Raw genomic sequence first — 21,423 nt, 5'->3', positions numbered from 1 at the left:
CTTCGATACTTCGAAGAAGTTGCTTCGAAACTTTGCAAAGTTCCTTCGAAGCTTCGCTGAGGTTTCTTCGAAACTTCGCAGAAGTGCCTTCGAAACTTCGCAGAAGTTAGTTCGAAACTTCGGAGAAGTTCCTCCGAAACTTCGCAGAAGTTCCATCGAAACTTCACAGAAATTCCTTCGAAACTTCGCAGAATTTTCTTCTAAATTTCGCAGAAATTCCTTCGAAACTTTGCAGAAGTTCCTTCCAAACTTCGCAGAATTTCCTTCCAAACTTCGCAGAATTTCCATCCAAACTTCGCAGAAGTTCCTTCGAAACTTCGCAGAAGTTCCTTCGAAACTTCGCAGAAGTTCCTTCGAAACTTCGCAGAAGTTCCTTCGAAACTTCACAGAAGTTCCTTCGAAACTTCACAGAAGTTCGTTCGGAACTTCGCAGAAGTTCCTACGAAACTTCGCAGAAGTTCCTTCGAAACTTCGCAGAAGTTCCTTCCAAACTTCGCAGAATTTCCTTCGAAACTTCGCAAAAGATGCTTCAAAACTTCGCAGAAATTGCTTCGAAACTTCGCAGAAGTTACTTCGAAACTTCGCAGAAGTTACTTCGAAACTTCGCAGAAGTTACTTCGAAACTTCGCAGAAGTTTCTTCGAAACTTCGCAGAGGTTCCTTCGAAACTTCGCAGAAGTGCCTTCGAAACTTCGCAGAAATTCCTTCGAAACTTCGCAGAAGTTGCTTCGAAACTTCGCAGAAGTTCCTACGAAACTTCGCAGAAGTTCCTTCGAAACTTCACAGAAGTTCCTTCGAAACTTCGCAGAAGTTCCTTCGAAACTTCGCAGAAGTTCCTTCGAAACTTCGCAGAAGTTCCTTCGAAACTTGACAGAAATTTCTTTGAAACTTCGCAGAAGTTCCTTCGAAACTTCGCAGAAGTTCCTTCGAAACTTCGCAGAAGTTCCTTCCAAACTTCGCAGAATTTTCTTTCGAAACTTCGCAAAAGTTGCTACGAAACTTCGCAGAAGTTGCTTCGAAACTTCACAGAAGTTCCTTCGAAACTTCGCAGAAGCTCCTTCCAAACTTCGCAGAATTTCCTTCTAAATTTCGCAGAAATTCCTTCGAAACTTCGCAGAAGCTCCTTCCAAACTTCGCAGAATTTCCTTCCAAACTTCGCAGAAGTTCCTTCGAAACTTCGCAGAAGTTCCTTCGAAACTTCGCAGAAGTTCCTTCGAAACTTGACAGAAATTTCTTCGAAACTTCGCAGAAGTTCCTTCGAAACTTCGCAGAAGTTCCTTCGAAACTTCGCAGAAGTTCCTTCGAAACTTCGCAGAAGTTCCTTCGAAACTTCGCAGAAGTTCCTTCGAAACTTCGCAGAAGTTCCTTCCAAACTTCGCAGAATTTTCTTTCGAAACTTCGCAAAAGTTGCTACGAAACTTCGCAGAAGTTGCTTCGAAACTTCACAGAAGTTCCTTCGAAACTTCGCAGAAGCTCCTTCCAAACTTCGCAGAATTTCCTTCTAAATTTCGCAGAAATTCCTTCGAAACTTCGCAGAAGCTCCTTCCAAACTTCGCAGAATTTCCTTCCAAACTACGCAGAAGTTCCTTCGAAACTTCGCAGAAGTTCCTTCGAAACTTCGCAGAAGTTCTTTCGAAACTTCGCAAAAGTTGCTTCGAAACTTCGCAGAAATTCCTTTGAAACTTCTCAGAAGTTCCTTTGAAACTTCGTATAAGTTCCTTCCAAACTTCGAAGAAGTTCCTTCGAAACTTTGCAGAAGTTGCTTCGAAACTTCACAGAATTTCCTTCCAAACTTCGCAGAAGTTGTTTCGAAACTTCGCAGAAGTTGTTTCGAAACTTCGCAGAAGTTCCTTCGAAACTTCGCAGAAGTTGCTTCAAAACTTCGCAGAAGTTGTTTCGAAACTTCGCAGAAATTCCTTTGAAACTTCTCAGAAGTTCCTTCGAAACTTCGTAGAAGTTCCTTTGAAACTTCGTAGAAGTTCCTTGCAAACTTCGAAGAAGTTCCTTCGAAACTTTGCAGAAGTTGCTTCGAAACTTCGCAGAAGTTGCTTCAAAACTTCGTAGAAGTTGTTTCGAAACTTCGCAGAAGTTGTTTCGAAACTTCGCAGAAGTTGTTTCGAAACTTCGCAGAAGTTCCTTCGAAACTTCGCAGAAGTTCCTTCGAAACTTCGCAGAAGTTCCTTCGAAACTTCGCAGAAGTTCCTTCGAAACTTCGCAGAAGTTCCTTCGAAACTTCGCAGAAGTTCCTTCGAAACTTCGCAGAAGTTCCTTCGAAACTTCGCAGAACTTGCTTCCAAACTTCGCAGAAGTTGCTTCTAAACTTCGCAAAAGTTGCTTAGAAACTTCGCAAAAGTTGCTTCGAAACTTCGCAGAAGTTGCTTCGAAACTTCGCAGAAGCTGCTTCGAAACATTGCAGAAGTTGCTTTGAAACTTCGCAGAAGTTCCTTTGAAACTTCGCAGAAGTTCCTTCGAAACTTCGTGGAAGTTCCTTCCAAACTTCGCAGAAGTTCCTTCGAAACTTCGCAGAAGTTGCTGTGAAACTTCGCAGAAGTTGCTTCGAAACTTCGCAGAAGTTCCTTCGATACTTCGCAGAAGTTCCTTAGAAACTTCGCAGAAGTTCCTTCAAAACTTCGCAGAAGTTCCTTCGAAACTTCGCAGATGTTCCTTCGAAACTTCACAGAAATTCCTTCGAAACTTCGCAGAAGTTCCTTCGAAACTTCACAGAAATTCCTTCGAAACTTCGCAGAAGTTCCTTCGAAACTTCGCAGAAGTTCCTTCGAAACTTCGCAGAAGTTCCTTCGAAACTTCGCAGAAGTTCCTTCGAAACTGCTTCGAAACTTCGCAGAAGTTCCTTTGAAACTTCGCAGAAGCTCCTTTGAAACTTCGCAGAAGTTCCTTCGAAACTTCGAAGAAGTTGGTTCGAAACTTCACAGAAGTTGCTTCGAAACGTCGCAGAAGTTCCTTCGAAACTTCGCAGAAGTTCCTTCGAAACTTCGCAGAAGTTCCTTCGATACTTCGCAGAAGTTCCTTAGAAACTTCGCAGAAGTTCCTTCAAAACTTCGCAGAAGTTCCTTCGAAACTTCGCAGAAGTTCCTTCGAAACTTCACAGAAATTCCTTTGAAACTTCGCAGAAGTTCCTTCGAAACTTCGCAGAAGTTCCTTCGAAACTTCGCAGAAGTTCCTTCGAAACTTCTTCGAAACTTCGCAGAAGTTCCTTTGAAACTTCGCAGAAGTTCCTTCGAAACTTCGTGGAAGTTCCTTCGAAACTTCGTGGAAGTTCCTTCCAAACTTCGCAGAAGTTCCTTCGAAACTTCGCAGAAGTTGCTGTGAAACTTCGCAGAAGTTGCTTCGAAACTTCGCAAAAGTTGCTTCAAAACTTCGCAGAAGTTGCTTCGAAATTTCGCAAAAGTTGCTTCAAAACTTCACAGAAGTTGCTTCGAAGCTCCGCAGAAGTTCCTTCGAAACTTCGAAGTTGCTTCGAAACTTCGCAGAAGTTGCTTCGAAATTTCGCAAAAGTTGCTTCGAAACTTCGCAGAAGTTGCTTCGAAACTTCGCAGAAGTTGCTTCGAAACTTCGAAGAAGTTGCTTCGAAACTTCGAAGAAGTTGCTTCGAAACTTCGCAGAAGTTGCTTCGAAATGTCGCAGAAGTTCCTTCGAAACTTCGCAGAAGTTCCTTCGAAACTTCGCAGAAGTTCCTTCGATACTTCGCAGAAGTTCCTTCGAAACTTCACAGAAATTCCTTCGAAACTTCGCAGTAGTTCCTTCGAAACTTCTTCGAAACTTCGCAGAAGTTCCTTTGAAACTTCGCAGAAGTTCCTTTGAAACTTCGCAGAAGTTCCTTCGAAACTTCGTGGAAGTTCCTTCCAAAATTCGCAGAAGTTCCTTCGAAACTTCGCAGAAGTTGCTGTGAAACTTCGCAGAAGTTGCTTCGAAACTTCGCAAAAGTTGCTTCAAAACTTCGCAGAAGTTGCTTCGAAACTTCGCAGAAGTTGCTTCTAAACTTCGCAGAAGTTGCTTCGAAACTTCGCAGAAGTTGCTTCGAAACTTCGCAGAAGTTGCTTCGAAACTTCGCAGAGGTTCCTTCGAAACTTCGCAGAAGTTGCTTCGAAACTTCGCAGAAGTTCCTTCGAAACTTCGCAGAAGATCCTTCGAAACTTCGCAGAAGTTCCTTTGAAACAACAGATGGACCGATGATTGAAATTTTTCTAACCAAAGTTAGGCCTTACTTCTTGAGACAGGGTCGATGATTTATTCTGAATTTGACGTTGTAAAACTTAGCAAAGGGCCTACCATTTCTGATGACAAGCATAACGGCTTAACAAAAAGGACTTAACCATTGAAAGATTGGGTTGGGTTTTGTATTTTGGCCAGGTTTGAATCCCGGTCTTCCGGGATGAAAATTTAATCGTTTTCTCCTACGTTTTTCCTTAGGTATCCTTGCCAGTCATTGGTTTCAATTGGTATGGACTGCGATGGGAAATCCACAGGACTTTATAGGAATGTCCATACAAGTCCCAGTACGTATTGGGGGATGTCGTTACGTATTAATCCCAAATATTCCATCAGGTCTGGACGGTTGCCTTAGCGAAACAGTATTGGATTTATAGGAACAGATCAATGCAATTAAAAATGCAATTACATTCTATTCCGTGAGTACACCCCATCATCAACGAGACAATCTGCACTCTTCTGTTGCACTAGTTTGTCTCAAAAGGATCCGGTGCGATGAGTGGCCTGCCAATCAACCAAATTTAAGGCCTTGCTCAATCTTGAAAGTGCATGACGCATGACGGCACAAAGTAATTTGCTGTTCGGGAAGATCCCATGGGCCTACAGATGAACAACAAGAACCACAGGGTACAGTTGAACTGCAGATGCGAAGTTTATATAGATCGTGCACCTTTTCCGATGTATGACAGATGAAGTGGGGGGGACATTAGATGGTTTTCACTAATGGTACATTGGCCATTGGTTTTGATTGGTGGTACCTTGTGCCCTCCACATCTGCGAACTTGATATGCTTGAACGCGTGTAATTGGGTGATGGTAGGAGACATCACAATCTGCGATACGATAGGCTTGGGTGATGTCTTCGAGGTTGCGTAGTTCTGAGTCGATCAGAACTGTTTCGACGATGTTGTTTCTAGGGTGGGAGTGAACTTTCGTCCGTTCGAGTTCTGGGTTGGATTTTGTCGGGGAGCATTGTACTGGCAGCTGGTGAAAATTTCGTCCACCGTCCATTTCTTGTGGACGGGTCGTATAGGTTGTATTGCTTCCAGTTCCTCTTCCTCTGCCCAATCCGCTCTCATTATATTGTGAATCAAGCTTAATATTTAATATAAACCATGGTTTTGAATTAGATAAATTGAAAATGTAAACACAATCACAAAAGTCTAACTTCAGGGTTGCCAAAATCATAGAATATTGACACCTTGATTGATACACTTTGACCTACTTCGGAATGATCGGCACAACGCTTGGCACAGCTTTCGGCACTACCGTGATTAAGGTGTGCAGAGTTGAATACCCCTTGAGGACCGTTCATAAATAATGAGACAAGGGACCGGTGCTAATCACAAATGACGTCCCCACGGTAACTGAAAAAAAACACGAAAACTTTCCGGTCTTTATGCCTTGTGCAGATTACAGAGTAATAACATGTTGCAAAGGGTGTTATAATAATTATCAACGAGAAATCTGTCATCAAGATAGCCTTGTAACATGTTAGAACTCCGCAGTACGAACGTGGTATAAACATGAGTAAGCATCGATTGCCTTCCTTTTTCGATAGCCATTCATAAATGTTCACACTAATTCAATAGTCCTTGATGATCTAATCTTCACTGTAAACGGAAATGCCCTTTGCCTACAAACTGTCGCAACGGAAACCAATCTCCGAATGTATGTACCGTTATAAATTGTGCGTGTTTCCGGAAACCAATTTTCTACCGACTAAACAATGGAAACCCCAAAAATACTGTTCTTGTTGAAAACTAAATTGAACACAATGCGTTCCGCAATTCAATTGCTAGAATGGAAAACAAAAAAAAAACTATTTCTTCTTTAGCTGTCAGTTTCCTTAAATACAAACGACACCTTATTTGTAAATGTTTTTTTTTTTTGTGGCTTCATGTAATTACACACACATTCACTGGATATTATTCGGTTTTCTTGTTTTTATACTTGTCTCACAATCACTTTGCTGCTGGGTGCTGCTGTTTTTTTTTGCGAGTCATGCAGCAGTCGAGTAGAGTAGAGTTTGCGGTTGTGTGTTTGTTTTTGTTTTTGTTTGTTAGAAAAACGACACCAAATATACTTGTTTTTTTTTTCTTATTTTGTTTTTGCTTAAATTTTTCTTCAACTTTTTTTTCCACGAATGATCACGAATCTAGATTGGATAAAATGCTTAGTTTTTGTTTTGTTTCACCACACCGAGAATTTTTTGTATTGATTTTTTTCATGGTTTTCGTTTACGGTTTACCACAAATTAAGTGAAATTTAGGACAAGTTAGAATGTTTACATCGCTCGAATAGTTGCATTTTTTGCTCTGGTAGACATTTATACTTTTTTTTTTAATTTTAAGTAACAAACCGATGAACTTTAGTTTCGTGTGTTTATGTGTGTGTGTGTGTGTGAGAGTATGTGAATGTGTTAGTGTGACAGTATGTGTAGCAGTGTGTGTGTTTATTGTGTGACAGTGTAGTGAGTTTTGCTCTACACACTATTTATCTCTTGTTTATTACTGAGGTACATTTAATTTGGCACAGTGAAATTGTTTTTCTTTATTATTTAAAATGGGTTTACTTTGTTTGCTAGGAAGGAAAACGTCTATAAAATTGTTTCGGTCGTTTGAGTGTGTTTGTGTGCTGCCGTCTGCATCTGTCGCACGGTTTTCTACATGTATTCAAAAGTAATGCCTTAGACGAAACAATAAACTATTTTTCTTCCGCTTGCGCGCTTCGTTGTATGTGGTTGTTGTGGGTTGTTTTGTTTTTTTGTTTTTGTTTAGTTCGCTGCACCCAACCCGGGTTGGGCTCGGAAAATTGAAAACCTTTTTCAAACTGGCGCCGCCCACTCGACGAACGCCCGACTATTTGATTGTTGTTTAAAACTTGTTTTATTATAAATATAGAGTAAAAAAATTAACTAAAAACCTGATTCATTTACGGCTGTAAAAGTCTATTGTAAAACGCTATTGCATCTGTCTTTGTTGTATAAGTATAAATAGTTTAAATCTGTTGAATATATAGAAAACAATCACATTCAGTTTTTTGCTACTATACCTTTGCTTAAATATTTTCTTGTGTATATACTATAGATTTCAGTTTTTAGACAATCTTTTCTCAATAAAAACTTTTAACTTAATTTGCCCGTTCGAAACTTAGCGCTTATCGGCGATTAAAAACGGAAACTAACTTTAAAAACAAAAGATACGGTCTGCCTTAATCATCCATAACATAACAATACGATAACGGCTTCACTAAAAAACGCTAAAACAATCGACGATAATATCGCTCCGGTCATGACGCGGAATATTTGGAACGAAAAACAGAAAAACAATAGAAAATGAACATCAGTGGCTCTGGTTTGTTGTCTCTTCGCGCAAAAGTGGTGTACGTGTGAGTGTGTGTGTGTGTGTGTGAATGTTTTTGGGGGGTCTGTTGTTGGCTCCTAAATATTCGCAATAGTTAATGACATAAAATCACAGACTTGTAATTGCGGATTCTTATTTTTCTCATTTTGCAGCTTTGCTTGCAGAACGAAAATGTCACATCCGAGTAGGCACCGTCGCCTACTGCGTGAGCGTGAGTATGTATTTTGTTTTTGCTTATGCTTGCTTGTGGGTGTGTATGTGTGTGTTTTGCGTGAGTGTGTCAGTTTTTCTTTTAGTAAGTTACGCATTTACGCTTAGATGAAACCAAAATTTGTTTCCATTGTTTTCTTTCCATTATTCCTTCAATACATCAATGTGTAAGTGTGAGTTTGTTTGCTATCGCTGTGGTTTTCGTTACATATCTCTTTAGTTTTACTGAGGTAAAGTTGTTTTCTTATTTCTCTTCGCAGCTGCCGCTGCTTGCTTGACTTGCTTCGTTGAGTTTCTTGTTTCAGTGTTTGGTTTTGCTTTGCATTCACTAAAGTTAAAGGGTTATATCCATTGTTTTTCTTTTTTGTTGTGTGTGAAATAAGACATCGATAAAAATCTACATTTGTTTCTTACTTTGTGTGCAGTCATTTCGGTGAATTATTGCTTTGTTTGCTGTCACTTTTGTAGTTGTAAACACTCTGTACTGTACTCGTGTGTGTGTGTGTGTATGTGCTTGTGTTAGTGTGAGTGTGGATGAGAGTTCTCTTCAAAATCATCGATCATCGCGTCAATTCCCGTTCGCTGCCTTGCGTTTCCCGAAGTATCTCACTTCCGACAGAGGACCATCCGTCTCCTCCGCCGGCCCTCCTCTCAGCGGGGCGAGGTGTTGTGCACGTGAGTGGTCAGATGCTTGGACAGGTAGTCTGCCCGGGCAAAGCACTTGCCGCACGCTTCGCAGTGATACGGGCGCTCGCCGGTGTGGATGCGCAGATGTCTGGTCAGGTCAGACTTACCTCCGAACGCCCGTCCACAGAACAGACAAACGAACGGCCGTTCGCCGGTATGCTTACGAACGTGCAGCTTGAGATTCTCCTTGGAGCGAACGCATTTTCCACAGAATGGACATGCAAAGCGTCGATCCCGGTTCTTCTCAGCCGCATCCACGCGCAGGAAATTCAATATGGACTGCTCCTGCGGGTTCAAACCCAGCAAATGGTGATGTGGAATGGACTCAGCGTTGATTAGACTGTTCAACGTCTGATTGAGCGAAGACGAAGTAGACGGAATGCTATTGCTGCTACTGCTGGACTCGGCTTCCATACGATGGGCGGATTGATACTTCTTAAACTCAAACTCCGATACAGCACGTTCCATCATCGAGCTACTAATCTTTCCCTGTCCTTCATCGACAACAAACTCCCTCGGACCATCCGTACCCGTCGCCACATTCATCGAATCGACCGTATCATCTTGCTCGTCATTATCACTCATGTTCTCATCATCCCGAATCAAGCCCCGCAAATCTACGCTATCACTTTCGTTAGTGCTGGAAACCTGTTCGCTTTCCCCTCCCTTGTCCTTCTTCCCGTGCAGTCTCTCCAATGCATGATTCAACCGATGCTTCTTGAAAGACTTCAGATATCGGAACTGCATTCCGCAGACATCGCACGTGAACAGCTTATCGCCCGGCACACGACTACGGCTGCCCTGTTCCCGATGCTTCGACAGCACCGTCCTATAACGGCAGCACGTATACCGACTCTTCTGTCCACATAGTCCACACAGATACGGTTTATCGTCATGGATCGTCAGATGTGGATGCTGCAGGGCTGAGTGCTGCTCCAGCAGCCAAACCGAAGGGAAGTTTGCCATGCAGATGTGGCACTTGGTATCCTGGACGCCTCCCGGGTTGCCAACCGGTTCGGCGACCGGTGAACTGGAAGCCTTCATCAGCGAAGAGTACAGCGAGAGATCCGCAGGACTGCACGCTCCTTCGTCTAGCGCTATCGTCGACGGTTTGCGGAGCAACAGCTCTATGCCGTTGTGGAAACCGTCCTTGGTGAGTCCATCCCGTACCCGGATCATGTCACTTTTCGGTGGGGGTGATGTGATGGTGGTGCTAGCGGTGCTGGCACTGGAAGAGCTTTCCGATCGGCGTGATGTGGAGGGTTGTTCGTCGTCCTGTTTGCTGCTGTGGATGGAGGTTTTGGAGGATGTGGCTGATGCTGCTGCCGCTGCCGCCGCCGCCATGGCCGCTTGAAGATTCAGTGGTTCACGGTCCGGGCCATGGGTTCCGAGCAGCAGGTTGCGATATCTGTTTTGGAAAGGGAGAAAATTTGGGATTCGGTTAGTGTTGCGAAATGGGAGTACTCTAAATTTACGTAAACAAATTGTGCATTTACACTCTTAGGGACTGTTCATTAGACTGATGCAAAATTTGAAATTTTTGCTCCACAGTGCTAAACGGTTCCAAATCGGGTCCTGGTTAGCCTCTAAAAATTTGAACTACTTTAGTAAGAAACTGATTTGGCACAAACCATTTCAAGTTTATATGGAAATTACAATGGGAAAACTTATGTTTTTGTTCATATCTATCTAACAATTCACCACATCACTATGCTTTTAAAAATCATAGCAGTAATTGTAAAAAAATTTCTCAGCTACAACTTTAGTGAAAAACACTTTTCAATCAAAAGTAAGGAACAAAAGTTATTAATGATTCAAGTCACTGATGTCTTATAATTATGCTCATTCAACTGTTCAGCAGGCAACATTGGTGTTTCTGGTGCGAAGAATAGAGCACAAATATCATGGCTACTATGTCACACTGCAGCATACAGTGTTGCTAACAGAACAGCTGCTTGATCATGCCATAAGATTATCAATCTCGTAATCAATTAATAACATTTTAATTTGACATTTTACTGAAAAACGATGTTCCGCAAAGTTGTAGCTTAGAAAATTTCCCGTAAGAATAGTTATTGAAATTTTCGAAAAAGCAATATGGAAAATTGGTAGAAGACAATGAACAAAAAGTTTGGTTTTCCCATAGTAATTTCCATATAAACTTCGAATAGTTTGTGCCAAGTCAGTTTCTTTCCAAATGAGTTTAAATTTTGAGAGGCTAATCAGGACATGATTTGAAACCGTTTGAGCACTGTGGAGCAAAAATTTCAAATTTTGCATCAGTCTACTGTTCATATAAACTAAGTAGACCGTTTTTGGGAGGTTTTAGATCCCCTCTCAAGAGTTGTTAGAACTGTTTTTCGAATATCGGTATCATCCGTTCACAGAAATCGGTATTTATCGGTATTTCGTTTTTTTTTACTAAAATTAACGGGCAGTGATGAAGGGGCGGTGGATGGATATTAAGGATGGTGCATGCATTTAAGGAAGGCTTAATACAGAACGGGTTTATCGTTACTGTCTGAAAATTCATATTTTTTTTCTTTCTAAGCAGGTTTCTCATTCACAGCAAAAAATAAATTTAAATAGGGGACATGTCGGCTTCGGCAATACCTTAACCTATTATCGTCAGGGGGTAAACAAAGTCCTAGAGCACTCAAATTTAACCAATAGATGCTCTGAAATACAATGTATCCACATGCCATAATTGAGCTCTCAAGGACGTTGTTTACCCCCTGACGATAATAGGTTAAGGTATTGCCGAAGCCAACATTTCCCCTATTACATCCAAGATGATGCACTTCGATCATGTCGAAAATCTGAATGCAGGCCTGGATAAGAGTTTCTGGCCGCCTTCTTGATAAACCGATCACCGACCAAAGGTGTTCCGGTGACGCCGGAGGAGTGTTTCACTGGAAAGCGACCAGACTTGTCAGAACTGAAGGTGATGTGCCAAGTCCGAACCGGGAATCTTTGTTGGCTTTGCATGTCAGTCGAAAGGATATCGAGTGTATCTGCCAAAGACAAAAACAGTGAAATTTGTTCGCGATGCTGTTTTGCTCAGCGAGGAACAGCGTGCGGTGGAATCTCCGGAGGCAGTGTTCCCGGGAAGCTGGACGGCGACGAAGATGGTCAAAAAATTTCACGTTATCGAATCAATCTACGATAAATCTTTTATCATCTCGTGCATCTAAATCCATCTACTCGCATCGCTCTCCAACTTTTTGCAGGAAATCTACAAAATCTCCATCAATTTTCTCTCTATCTACTATGCGTGTGCGCATCTCACAACAGTAAAGCGAAATTTTTCCTACATAGAGTCGCATCCCTCGGACGAAGCAAATGTTTTTTGGTGACAGATCAAGCGCAGAGGAAGTTGACGAAGATAGTAAGTCGACAAAGATAGTAAGCCGGAAGATGTTGCAGAAGCCGACAACGACGTTGTTTCCGGGCCGTTGTATATCAGTGCAACTGAATCTCTAGAATCATTCCCAGCAGAATCTGTCGTACTCCCTTTACAATCTGTAGATCGTCTCGAGATCAGGCGCAGTGAACGGGAGCGCAATATTCCTAGGCAAGTACCAACATTATGACTTACACTAAAAGGTTGTCCGTGTCTCAGGAATCAACAAAAGAGCCGCAGTCTTTTCAAGAAGCGATGGATTGCGATGAGAAGCAGTTGTGGCAGCGTGCTATGGAGGCCGATTTCGAGGCACTGATGTCGAATAACACTGGGAGCTGACCGACCTACCACCAGGACGCAAGGCCCTAAAGTGCAAGTGGGTGCTGAAGAAGAAGCCGTGCTTGGAACGTGAAGTTGGACACGGAGCTGAAGACCCTTGTTTATACCCAATGGATGGATGGATGGGAGGCGAATGAATGGATGGAAAGCGAATCATCATAGTTGCAGTTTACGAATGATCCGAAGTGGCTCGATGCAGTTAAACGTTAACTGTCAGTAAAGTTCCCAATGAAGGATTTGGACGAGACCCACCAAGTGCTTGGAATGCGGATTACCAGGAAGGGTGGCAGTATCGTGCTGAATCAACAGCGATACATCGAGAAGTTGCTGCAAAAATACAACATGGCGGACTGCAATCCGACATTAACACGGAAGAAGTGAGCCAGAGGATTGTGAGAGCAATGAGTCCGAAAACCGAACAGGAGAAGGCAAGGATGCAGAATGTTCCGTACCGTGAATGCTAGACGTGAAGGAGCCGAATGTTATTCACTGCGACAATCGTTTTCAAAATTTCAAAGTTAAGGGAGAGTGTTGACTACACGGTAAAAAGTTGTCACATCTAATCCTAATGCTTTTGCACTTGACTCTGTCTGTCATGCGGCATTACGAATCGAAGTGATTTATCATTGATTTTAAAGTGATTTGCGTTTTGGAACAAAGTGATTTGTACTGTATAACACCTTCAAATCCAAATGATTACCATTTGAATTGGAACCACTGTTTTCATCCATTGAATTTGATTAGTTTTGCTTTTGGAAGCAAATGTCAAAAACGCACATGTCAAACATTACTCGCGAAGATGGAAAGTCAACAACAAATTAATTAAGAGCAAGAAAGCGATAATTCTCCATTTCCACCCGTAATAATTTGCGAGTATTACGAAATTGTTGCTGTATTCAATAATAGTGTATTATTAAGTTATATTACAAAACATTGTCAAACTTACCAAATTGATTGCTCAATGTTACTTCTACTAGAAGTCTTGTAACACACTTAATCAAGCTCGGTAAAATCTCCAACGGCCGATTACCTCGGCATTTACTTTTGCTGATATCTCTGCAAAATATCTGTTTGTTAGCTGATATCTCAGCAAAATGTTATTTGTTAGCTAAGTCTCGGCAATTGTTTTACTGAATCTCAGCAAAATAAATTGCAGAACGGCTCGGTTGTTGGAATCTCGGCGAAAAATATTAAGTGTGAATGTTGTTCAATTTCACTTGGACACATGTGATCTGGGTAGTAATATGATACATGTTCTATGGTCATATTCTGAATAACATATAACAAGGCTTGCAGTATGAGCAAGGCAATATATTATTTAAATCCATACTCAGCAAACATGAAACCCAAGGATAAATTAGTTAAATTTAAAGTGATAGATTTTTAATTTCAGTATGCTTGACATTTTGAGTTCAAAGCACAGCACATCAACAACGATCTAAAATGAAGTGATTTGTTGTTGATTTCATCGTGCTTCGATATGATCTCTTCCGAGGGATTTGCGCATCGATTTGCAATGTTTGACAAGTAGTAATTCAACAGCAAATCAGTTTACATTAACATGATGTTTCTTTTTACCGTGTAGTGTACCTTCAGAATTTGCTCAGCCCTATATTTGCTACTCTCTAATTAACGTGTTTCTCCTATGCCTATCGAATGAATAAAAGTGCGTTTTTTATTTTCGCTCTTTTTCCCATATTTACCTAAGAAGAAGAGGAGACAACTGGCTTCTTACTCTTTTATCTCTATCTATATCTATCTCTATCTCTATCTTACGCTCTTCAAATCGACCAATCACGAGCTGGTTCGCGTTTGACAGAAAAGAGGTTCGTTTTCGCCCCCGTATTGTATTATCTTCCTCTTAGATATTTACAGCTGATCTGGCAATATAGGATTGAGTTATCTTTAGTAAAAGATCGATCTTGGAGGATCGATTTTATTTACGGTACTAGAATCGATCCATCGATATAATCGGTACAAAATAATCGATCTTTGCAAGATCGATCTTTTCTTCAAAATGCTGAATTACCACAGACAAACAGACATCACACTCGCAAGTTGTTAATCGAACAAAACATTTAATTTAAAAGTATCGTAGTTGGTAGTAACGCCACCTGTGGCGTGCATAGTCAATTCCCTTGTGTTTGAAGTTTACACAGTACCGCCATCTGTTCAGCGTACTACCCACCACAGTTTACTCAACAGATGGCGGTAATGTTTTAGCGACGATGTTTGACAGTGAGAAATATTCAATGTGTTATGTCTGTTTGTCTGTGGAATTACCGTAATGCCCTGGTTAACCCGGACATCTAAGTTATAATTAAATATTACGTCTACTTTGCAAGAAAACTAATATGCTAGCTAATATGTGTGATTCAGATCGATACTAAAACACTATGATAAAATTCACGAGCTATTTGAGCATAGTAGGCAGTGATAATAAACATTTAAAAGTGTCTGGTTTTATGGTCTAAGCTTCTGGATTCCGAGTCTTTACGGTTTGTATTGAAAATTGAAATTAAAGTCGTGTTTAAATATTCAATTACTCATGTTTTTCGAGATATTTGTTTATTTATCAGAAAAATTAATTTAAAAATCTTTAAATGCTGTGAATTGAATAACGAAAATGATATTTTGTATTTGTTGGCTGCAATGAGAGATTATAAGGAACGTGTTGCTCACATAAAACCAGTCAATTTTGCTTTAAAATAAACACAATCAGCGATGTTCGGAGCGCTGTTCGGGAAAAAATCAGGAATGATTGAAATTTTCAGGTTTTATACAAACTATACATTCTCTTCTTGCTACTAATAAATACAAAATAACATCATAATCATAATATCTCATGAATCCATTATCTCATAAAACAAATTTTTATGCGAAATGAATGAAAGTAACCCTGTTGTCAACCTAACTGTTATAATGCGTAATAATGAAAGAGGCAACAAATCAAATTTTCATTCTTAGTCATATTTTATACAACACTAGCTGAGTGTGCCCGGCCTTGCTCGGGATTCAATATTAGCTTGAGTTTATGCGCCGATTAAAAAAAGCATGCTATATTTTTCTGTTCCATTTGTATTGGAGCCACTCTCTTATAGAGGGGTGAGGCGTCTCGAACCATCGTAAGAAATTATTCCGACCCCAAAAACCCTTGCATACAAATTTTCAAGCCGATCGGTTCAGTAGTTTCCGAGTCTATAAGGGTCAGACAGACAGACGGAAATTCATTTATATATATATAGATTAAGAGCGACTATGCAGATGATGATGTTGAGGGTATGTTAATTACATTTAGGTTTGGGGTGAAAGGAAATCAGTTTTTCAATGCACGTACATGACATTCGTTTGCTTCTTTGAAGAACGAAAAGATCGAACGGAAAGATAATAAACAAAAAATCGATCCTAAAAATCGAAAATCGAGATCAAAAAGATCGATTTCCCAAAGATCGATCAAAGATCGCCCAATCCCAATGCCAGGCAATAACAGACGAGCAATCGTTGGCGATCAATAATGGGTATAGTGGAACAGTGTCTATGTGGATCATGCACAAACTATTGCTATGTATACTAGATGTTATAGGTTCTGAAACCATTCTGAAGATCAGATTATTAGTACTACTAAATCACCCATGACTGGGATAATATCTGTAGTATCGAAATATGTCCTTGGTAAGCGTGATTATCTCTCACCCCAGCAGGCCTGGGTTCAATCCCAGTCGGCGCCGTCGGGATGTTCTGAGGCATAACATCTCTGATCACGCCTTCCTTTGGAAGGGAAGTAAAGCCGTTGGACCCGGGTTCATGAGTTGATGGATCGATAGGTAGGGTCCAGGTGTGTGAGCTGCCTCCCTGGCATCGGTAGCATTGGTGCTCAGTACGGAAAACAATTAAATGAAAAAAGAAATAGAAATATGTCCTATGTCCAGTGCTTCCCAACCTTTTCAGCTCCGGGACCCCCTTTGTGAACAATTGGGTGCTCCGCGGCCCCCATGGAAAGACCTTGTATAAATTACGCTGAGTTGAATAAAAACCATACATTTGATCTGTTAGTTATTCGTTTTATTTCAAAATACTATTTTAACAACAGCCAACATCTAGTTACTATGCTGCGTTTGTGATCATGCCAATCTCATATCTTTGTCAACGTTCAATATGTTTCATTTCATGTGGAGAAGAGTTGAAAATCCGCTCTAGTATGTACGTACGAGGATGCAAATTGGACAAGGATTTTCAGTGTCTGCTATGAGACTTTGGGATACGACATGGCACGCCAGAACCACTGGTTCAAATTTTTTTCAGAGAGCAAATCACGAGATGAGGAATTATTTCTCAGGTCCAAATATTCATCCTGTGTTTCATCAAAGCTTCCACATCCATTAAAGAAGAAAACGGATTGCGGACTACATCAGCATCTTCTTGTATCAGCTTAAGCAAACACAGCTCACATTGATAATCCTGTGAGTGAAAATGAGCAATAATTTCTGATTAAAGATCCTAATTTAGCCCGTTTGCTCTTTTGTCAGTCTTACTTCAGAGAGATGAACTAGCCTTTGGCTAAAAATCTCTATAATAAAGATTAAAAAAAAAAGTCATACTTCAGAGTCTATGGAACATGGCAACATTTCCAATACTAACCTTTCGAGGCCCGTTTTGCTTGAATGCTTGAAAATTGTTTTGGAAGTGAATTAGATGGGTGTGCTAGCCCTCTGAGATAAACTAGCCATCGACTAAAAATCTCATTAATGAAGTATTAAAAAAAAAAGTTTACTGGCCCCGTAGTTTCAAGTCCAGCGAATTTTGGTAGCATTGCATAGCACAGCATAAGTGATTGCACAAATCGTGGGGGTTATATAATAGATTTTGTAGAAAATATCATGTGTTGCCGTGAAAAAACACTTGGGAAATGTAAACAAATTTAAATTAATACAAAAAGAAAGATCTCACCAAAATTATCTGCTATAAGCCTGTCTTTCCATGTTTTCAAAGCTGTTTCATGCATCATCCTTGCCAATACTCTCCAGCAACCGTTTTCTTTTCACACCGAAGCATTGAGATGAGACCATTCATCACTCTTTCGCCTGCGCTACTGTATTGGAAGCAAACCGCAGGATTCACAGCAGAATGCGCAGACCTTTCAGTGTTTGGAGTACATCTGATCACCAACACCATCATAGAACGATTAGAAAACCTAACAGCTCCGACGCAGGCATCGATCGCTTCACTTCACTATGCCACACATTTCTGGTCCGGGGGCACACGTGAAGCAACTAAACTTTATTTCAAGTCCAGCGAATTTTGATGTACAAATATTTATTGAACAAGCGAGACACTTATGCCAACTTTCTACACTAAAATTAGCAATGAAATCATTTTTCTCTTGAACTTTTGATTTCGTCCTTCAATTTAAAAGCACGGTTGAGAACATTGCCTTTGGACAACCAGCGCACAACAGTGTAGAAAAGAAGAACCACGTGATCTGAATTAATTTACTTGTAGAGTTCTTTGAATAAACGAGTGTTCAGAGCTCCAGATTTGACAAAGTTAACAATTTTGATGACAAAATCAAGTACTTTTAACATTAGTTCCGGCAGAGTCTTGCGCTTGCTGACAAGGGCATATCGAACACCTGTGGCGTATGGAGCGAGCTCTATAATCTCTTTCCAAGCATTGCTAGAGCGCCATCGGTATTTACTCCACTTACTTTTTCCCACTGTAATCCACCCGATTCAAAAAATGTTGCTACCCATGCTATTGTCACTTTTGGTATATTTTGTTTAGACACAATAAACCAAGACCCTCGCAGCCCCCCGAAAATACTTTGCGGCCCCCCTGTCGGCCGCGGACCACCGGTTGGGAAACTCTGTCCTAACATATTCAAAGTGTCTATGTGGATAATGCACGATCTATTTCCATGTATAGACTTCTCTTTTTTTATAATTACTTTATTTGTACAGGCTCAATCGAATAAACTTTACAGAGCCGAGTTATCCTTTGCGTTATACATTATTACTGTCTTAAATTTAAAGTTAAACAAACTGGAAAAGGGAAGAAGAAGGTTTGAAATGTGGTTTACGATACAACTATTTAATTAATCCTAAAGCATGAAATTATTTCTATTCATCTTGAAAACAAACATTGAAAAAAAAACCCCAAACGTACAAAATACAAACTAAACACAAGGTTAATCAAACTTACAATCTGAGGTTAATATCCTTAAAGTAAACATATATGAGTTTCATAAACTCCAGATCGCGTCTAGCCAAAATATCCCGAACTGGAACATTAGGTTGTCTATCTCGAGCCCGAAGGGAATCATAAAAATGTGATCTGACTCCACGATACTCCGCACAAGACCAAACGATGTGATCAGCGTCCTGGTAACCTTGTCCACATTCACAGAGATTGCTGTCTCCCAACCCCACACGGAACAAGTGAGCGTTTAGACAATAGTGATTGGACATGAGACGAGACATCACGCGTATGAAGTCTCGACCCAAGTCCAACCCTTTGAACCATGCAAACTTCGACATCTTAGGGATAATTGAATGTAGCCATCGTCCCAAGCTCCCTTCACTCCATTGATGTTGCCAGCTAACGAGCGACTGCACGATAAATAGAGAAAAATTCACTATAGGCTATTTGTCGATCATAAATGTCGCCTTCCATAGCGCCCACCTTCGCAAGTGAATCCGCCTTCTCATTGCCCAAAATTGAGTAATGCAAAGTGACCCACGCGAAGGTGATGATGAAAGAGCGCACGGATAAAGCACTAAGCAGTTCTCGTATTTTCAAGAGAAAATACGAGAGGTGCTTTACCGGCCTAATGGAACGGATAGCCTCGACAGAACTGATACTATCCGTAAAAATAAAGTAGTGGTGTGGAAGAAGTGAAGCAATAGTTTCCAAAGTGTAGTGAATTACTGCCAGTTCAGCCACATACACAGAACAAGGAGCTTCAAGTTTTCGAGAGGCGCTATGGAATTCATTAAATACACCAAAACCAGCGGACACCTCTATTAGAGATCCATCTGTGAAAAACGTTCATGTAGAATCAACATGGCCAAACTTTGCAGAGTATAATTCCGCGGATTTCCTGCGTCATAGATAAATCAAAATTCACTGAATTGCTGAAATCGGAGAAGACTACACGATTGGGAATATTTCTTGAAGGGCTGACATCCTGTGTTAAATATAGGTAGTACAAAGTCATAAAACATGTTTGAGGATTTAGCTCCAGAAGCTTCGCAAAGTTTTCGATCACCAGTGGGTTCATTACTTCGCAACGGGTGAGGAGCCTCAGCGATAACTCTGAAAAAACGGATGGATAGTGGCAACATGCCCGCCAGCACTTCAAGACTCATAGTATGAGTCGAGTGCATGCATCCTAACGCGATACGAAGACAAAGATACTGGATCCGTTCCAGCTTGATGATGTGCGTTTTAGCTGCCGACTGGAAACAAAAACTACCATATTCTAGAACCGATAAAATCGTTGTCAGGTACAACGTCAGAAGATCTTGTGGATGGGCTCCCCACCACGTTCCGGTAATTGATCGAAGGAAATTGATCCTTAGTTGGCATTTTCGTCTCAGATACTCAATGTGGGATCTCCAGGTGCATTTGGAATCGAACCAGACCCCGAGATATTTAAAAGACAACTTCAATACCGGGGAATTCGGGAAGATTCACTCTATAGAAGGAATGGCACTTTTTGATCCCCAAAAGTACCCCTCCTCCACGTGAATCCTCACGATCCAATCGAATAATGTTAAAATCATAAAAAGGGAGATCAATTTCTGAAGAGAGCCATGTTTCACAGAGGGCAAATGATGATGATGATGATGATGGTCCCACCTCTTACCCCTACAAAGGTTTGAGCTGGACGAGTTATCTTTAAGATAATTAAATATAAACATTTTAACCAGGTTTGCAAACAAAATCGAGCTGGTTACAATTACAGATATAAATGTCCTGTTAAATATGCTATAGGCATCAACCAAAAACATTCAAAGGTGTAACTAGTTATCAGAAGTCCAAGTATAGTCCTCGACAATACTTCCATTTACACGTGACCTGGGATTTACACGTTTAAGCTTCCGCAGTGCCAGGACTATATCCAAGGAAACGACTTCCAGCCAACCCTTTACTAATTCAAGGCTTTTGCCACAATTTCCACGTATTAGTCATTTATACCTGTATTCCGCGCGCGAGGCTCAAACCATCGTAGACTACTCAAAGCTATTTTTACTATTACTACTACAAAATCAAAAAACTAAAAATCCATCATCACCATCGAGGCAAACAATGTAGTTTTTTGTATATGCTACACCAATTACTAAAATGTCCATATGACAGTCTCCATACAAAATAATCCGTTAGAGATAACTTTGTCAAGATACATGATTTAGCCATTCATAAAAATTTAACTGCTCAATAAACAGCTTTCACATGTGAAATGCAGCGTCTCTTGAATTCTGTAAGTGTAGTTGCACGCTTGATGTGTCTAGGCATCGAATTGAAAACATTTATACCTTTGAAAAATAATGAATTTTGTGAAGCATTATTCAAAAGATGTGGTGTTCTTACTTCATCCGCGTTTCTAGTGTTATATCTATGAAAATCACTTCCTCTTTCAATCCGATCACACAAATATCGAGGCAGCAAACCGTTAACTACTTTAAAAATGAACACCATAGTCAAAAACACAATTCTTTGCTTCACTGATTCACAAATGCATCGCAATTATTGTTATGGACTAAATACTTGAACGAATCTAATTTCGGGATAAGACTTCGACAATTCCACTGTAGAACAGTGATCAAATCCCCGACCTCGTTTGGAAAATTATCCATCGAAGGAGATGATAGCTGCAAGAAGGGGCCATTTTGAAGTCAATTGCTTCAAGAAGGATTTCACAGTGGGAAGCAATGTGAGGACAATGCTTTTCAGAGGATCAGAAATATCGAGGTAATTGAGGATACTGTCCACAATGTTATCAAATGAGAACAACCCAGATGAAGAAGGGGTTTCTGTTCTTAAAATTGGGGCATCAGGGGTTTTGGATGTCCCCGGAAGAGGTGGAAAATCCTGGGTATAGTCAGTTCTGCGGAATCCAGGAGGAGTAGAAGTCTCTTTTTTTCCACCCCATTTGGGGTTCTTTATTTGCAACAATCCGCGAACGGATGCGC

The 21,423-nt window shown here is 40.7% G+C and overlaps 1 protein-coding gene across 10 annotated transcripts in view; it reads right to left on the bottom strand.

The window, feature by feature from the left end:
- Positions 1-4,122: 4,122 nt before the first annotated feature.
- Positions 4,123-21,423, bottom strand: part of mamo (maternal gene required for meiosis) — a 530,597-nt gene continuing 513,296 nt past the window's right edge. For all 10 annotated transcript variants that reach the window (XM_065229293.1, XM_065229294.1, XM_065229301.1 and 7 more), the window contains one exon: positions 4,123-9,898. In XM_065229293.1, coding sequence (XP_065085365.1) covers positions 8,455-9,898 — 1,444 coding nt within the window. In that variant the 3' untranslated portion in view covers positions 4,123-8,454. The remainder of the gene's footprint in view (positions 9,899-21,423) is intronic.

This window comes from Ochlerotatus camptorhynchus, unplaced genomic scaffold (genome assembly GCF_037179485.1).
Source record: "Ochlerotatus camptorhynchus isolate MF236.1 unplaced genomic scaffold, CSIRO-AGI_Acam_v1.1 ptg000313l, whole genome shotgun sequence".
NCBI classification, from domain to species: domain Eukaryota; kingdom Metazoa; phylum Arthropoda; class Insecta; order Diptera; family Culicidae; genus Ochlerotatus; species Ochlerotatus camptorhynchus.
This window is presented reverse-complemented; position numbering and strand designations above follow the sequence as displayed.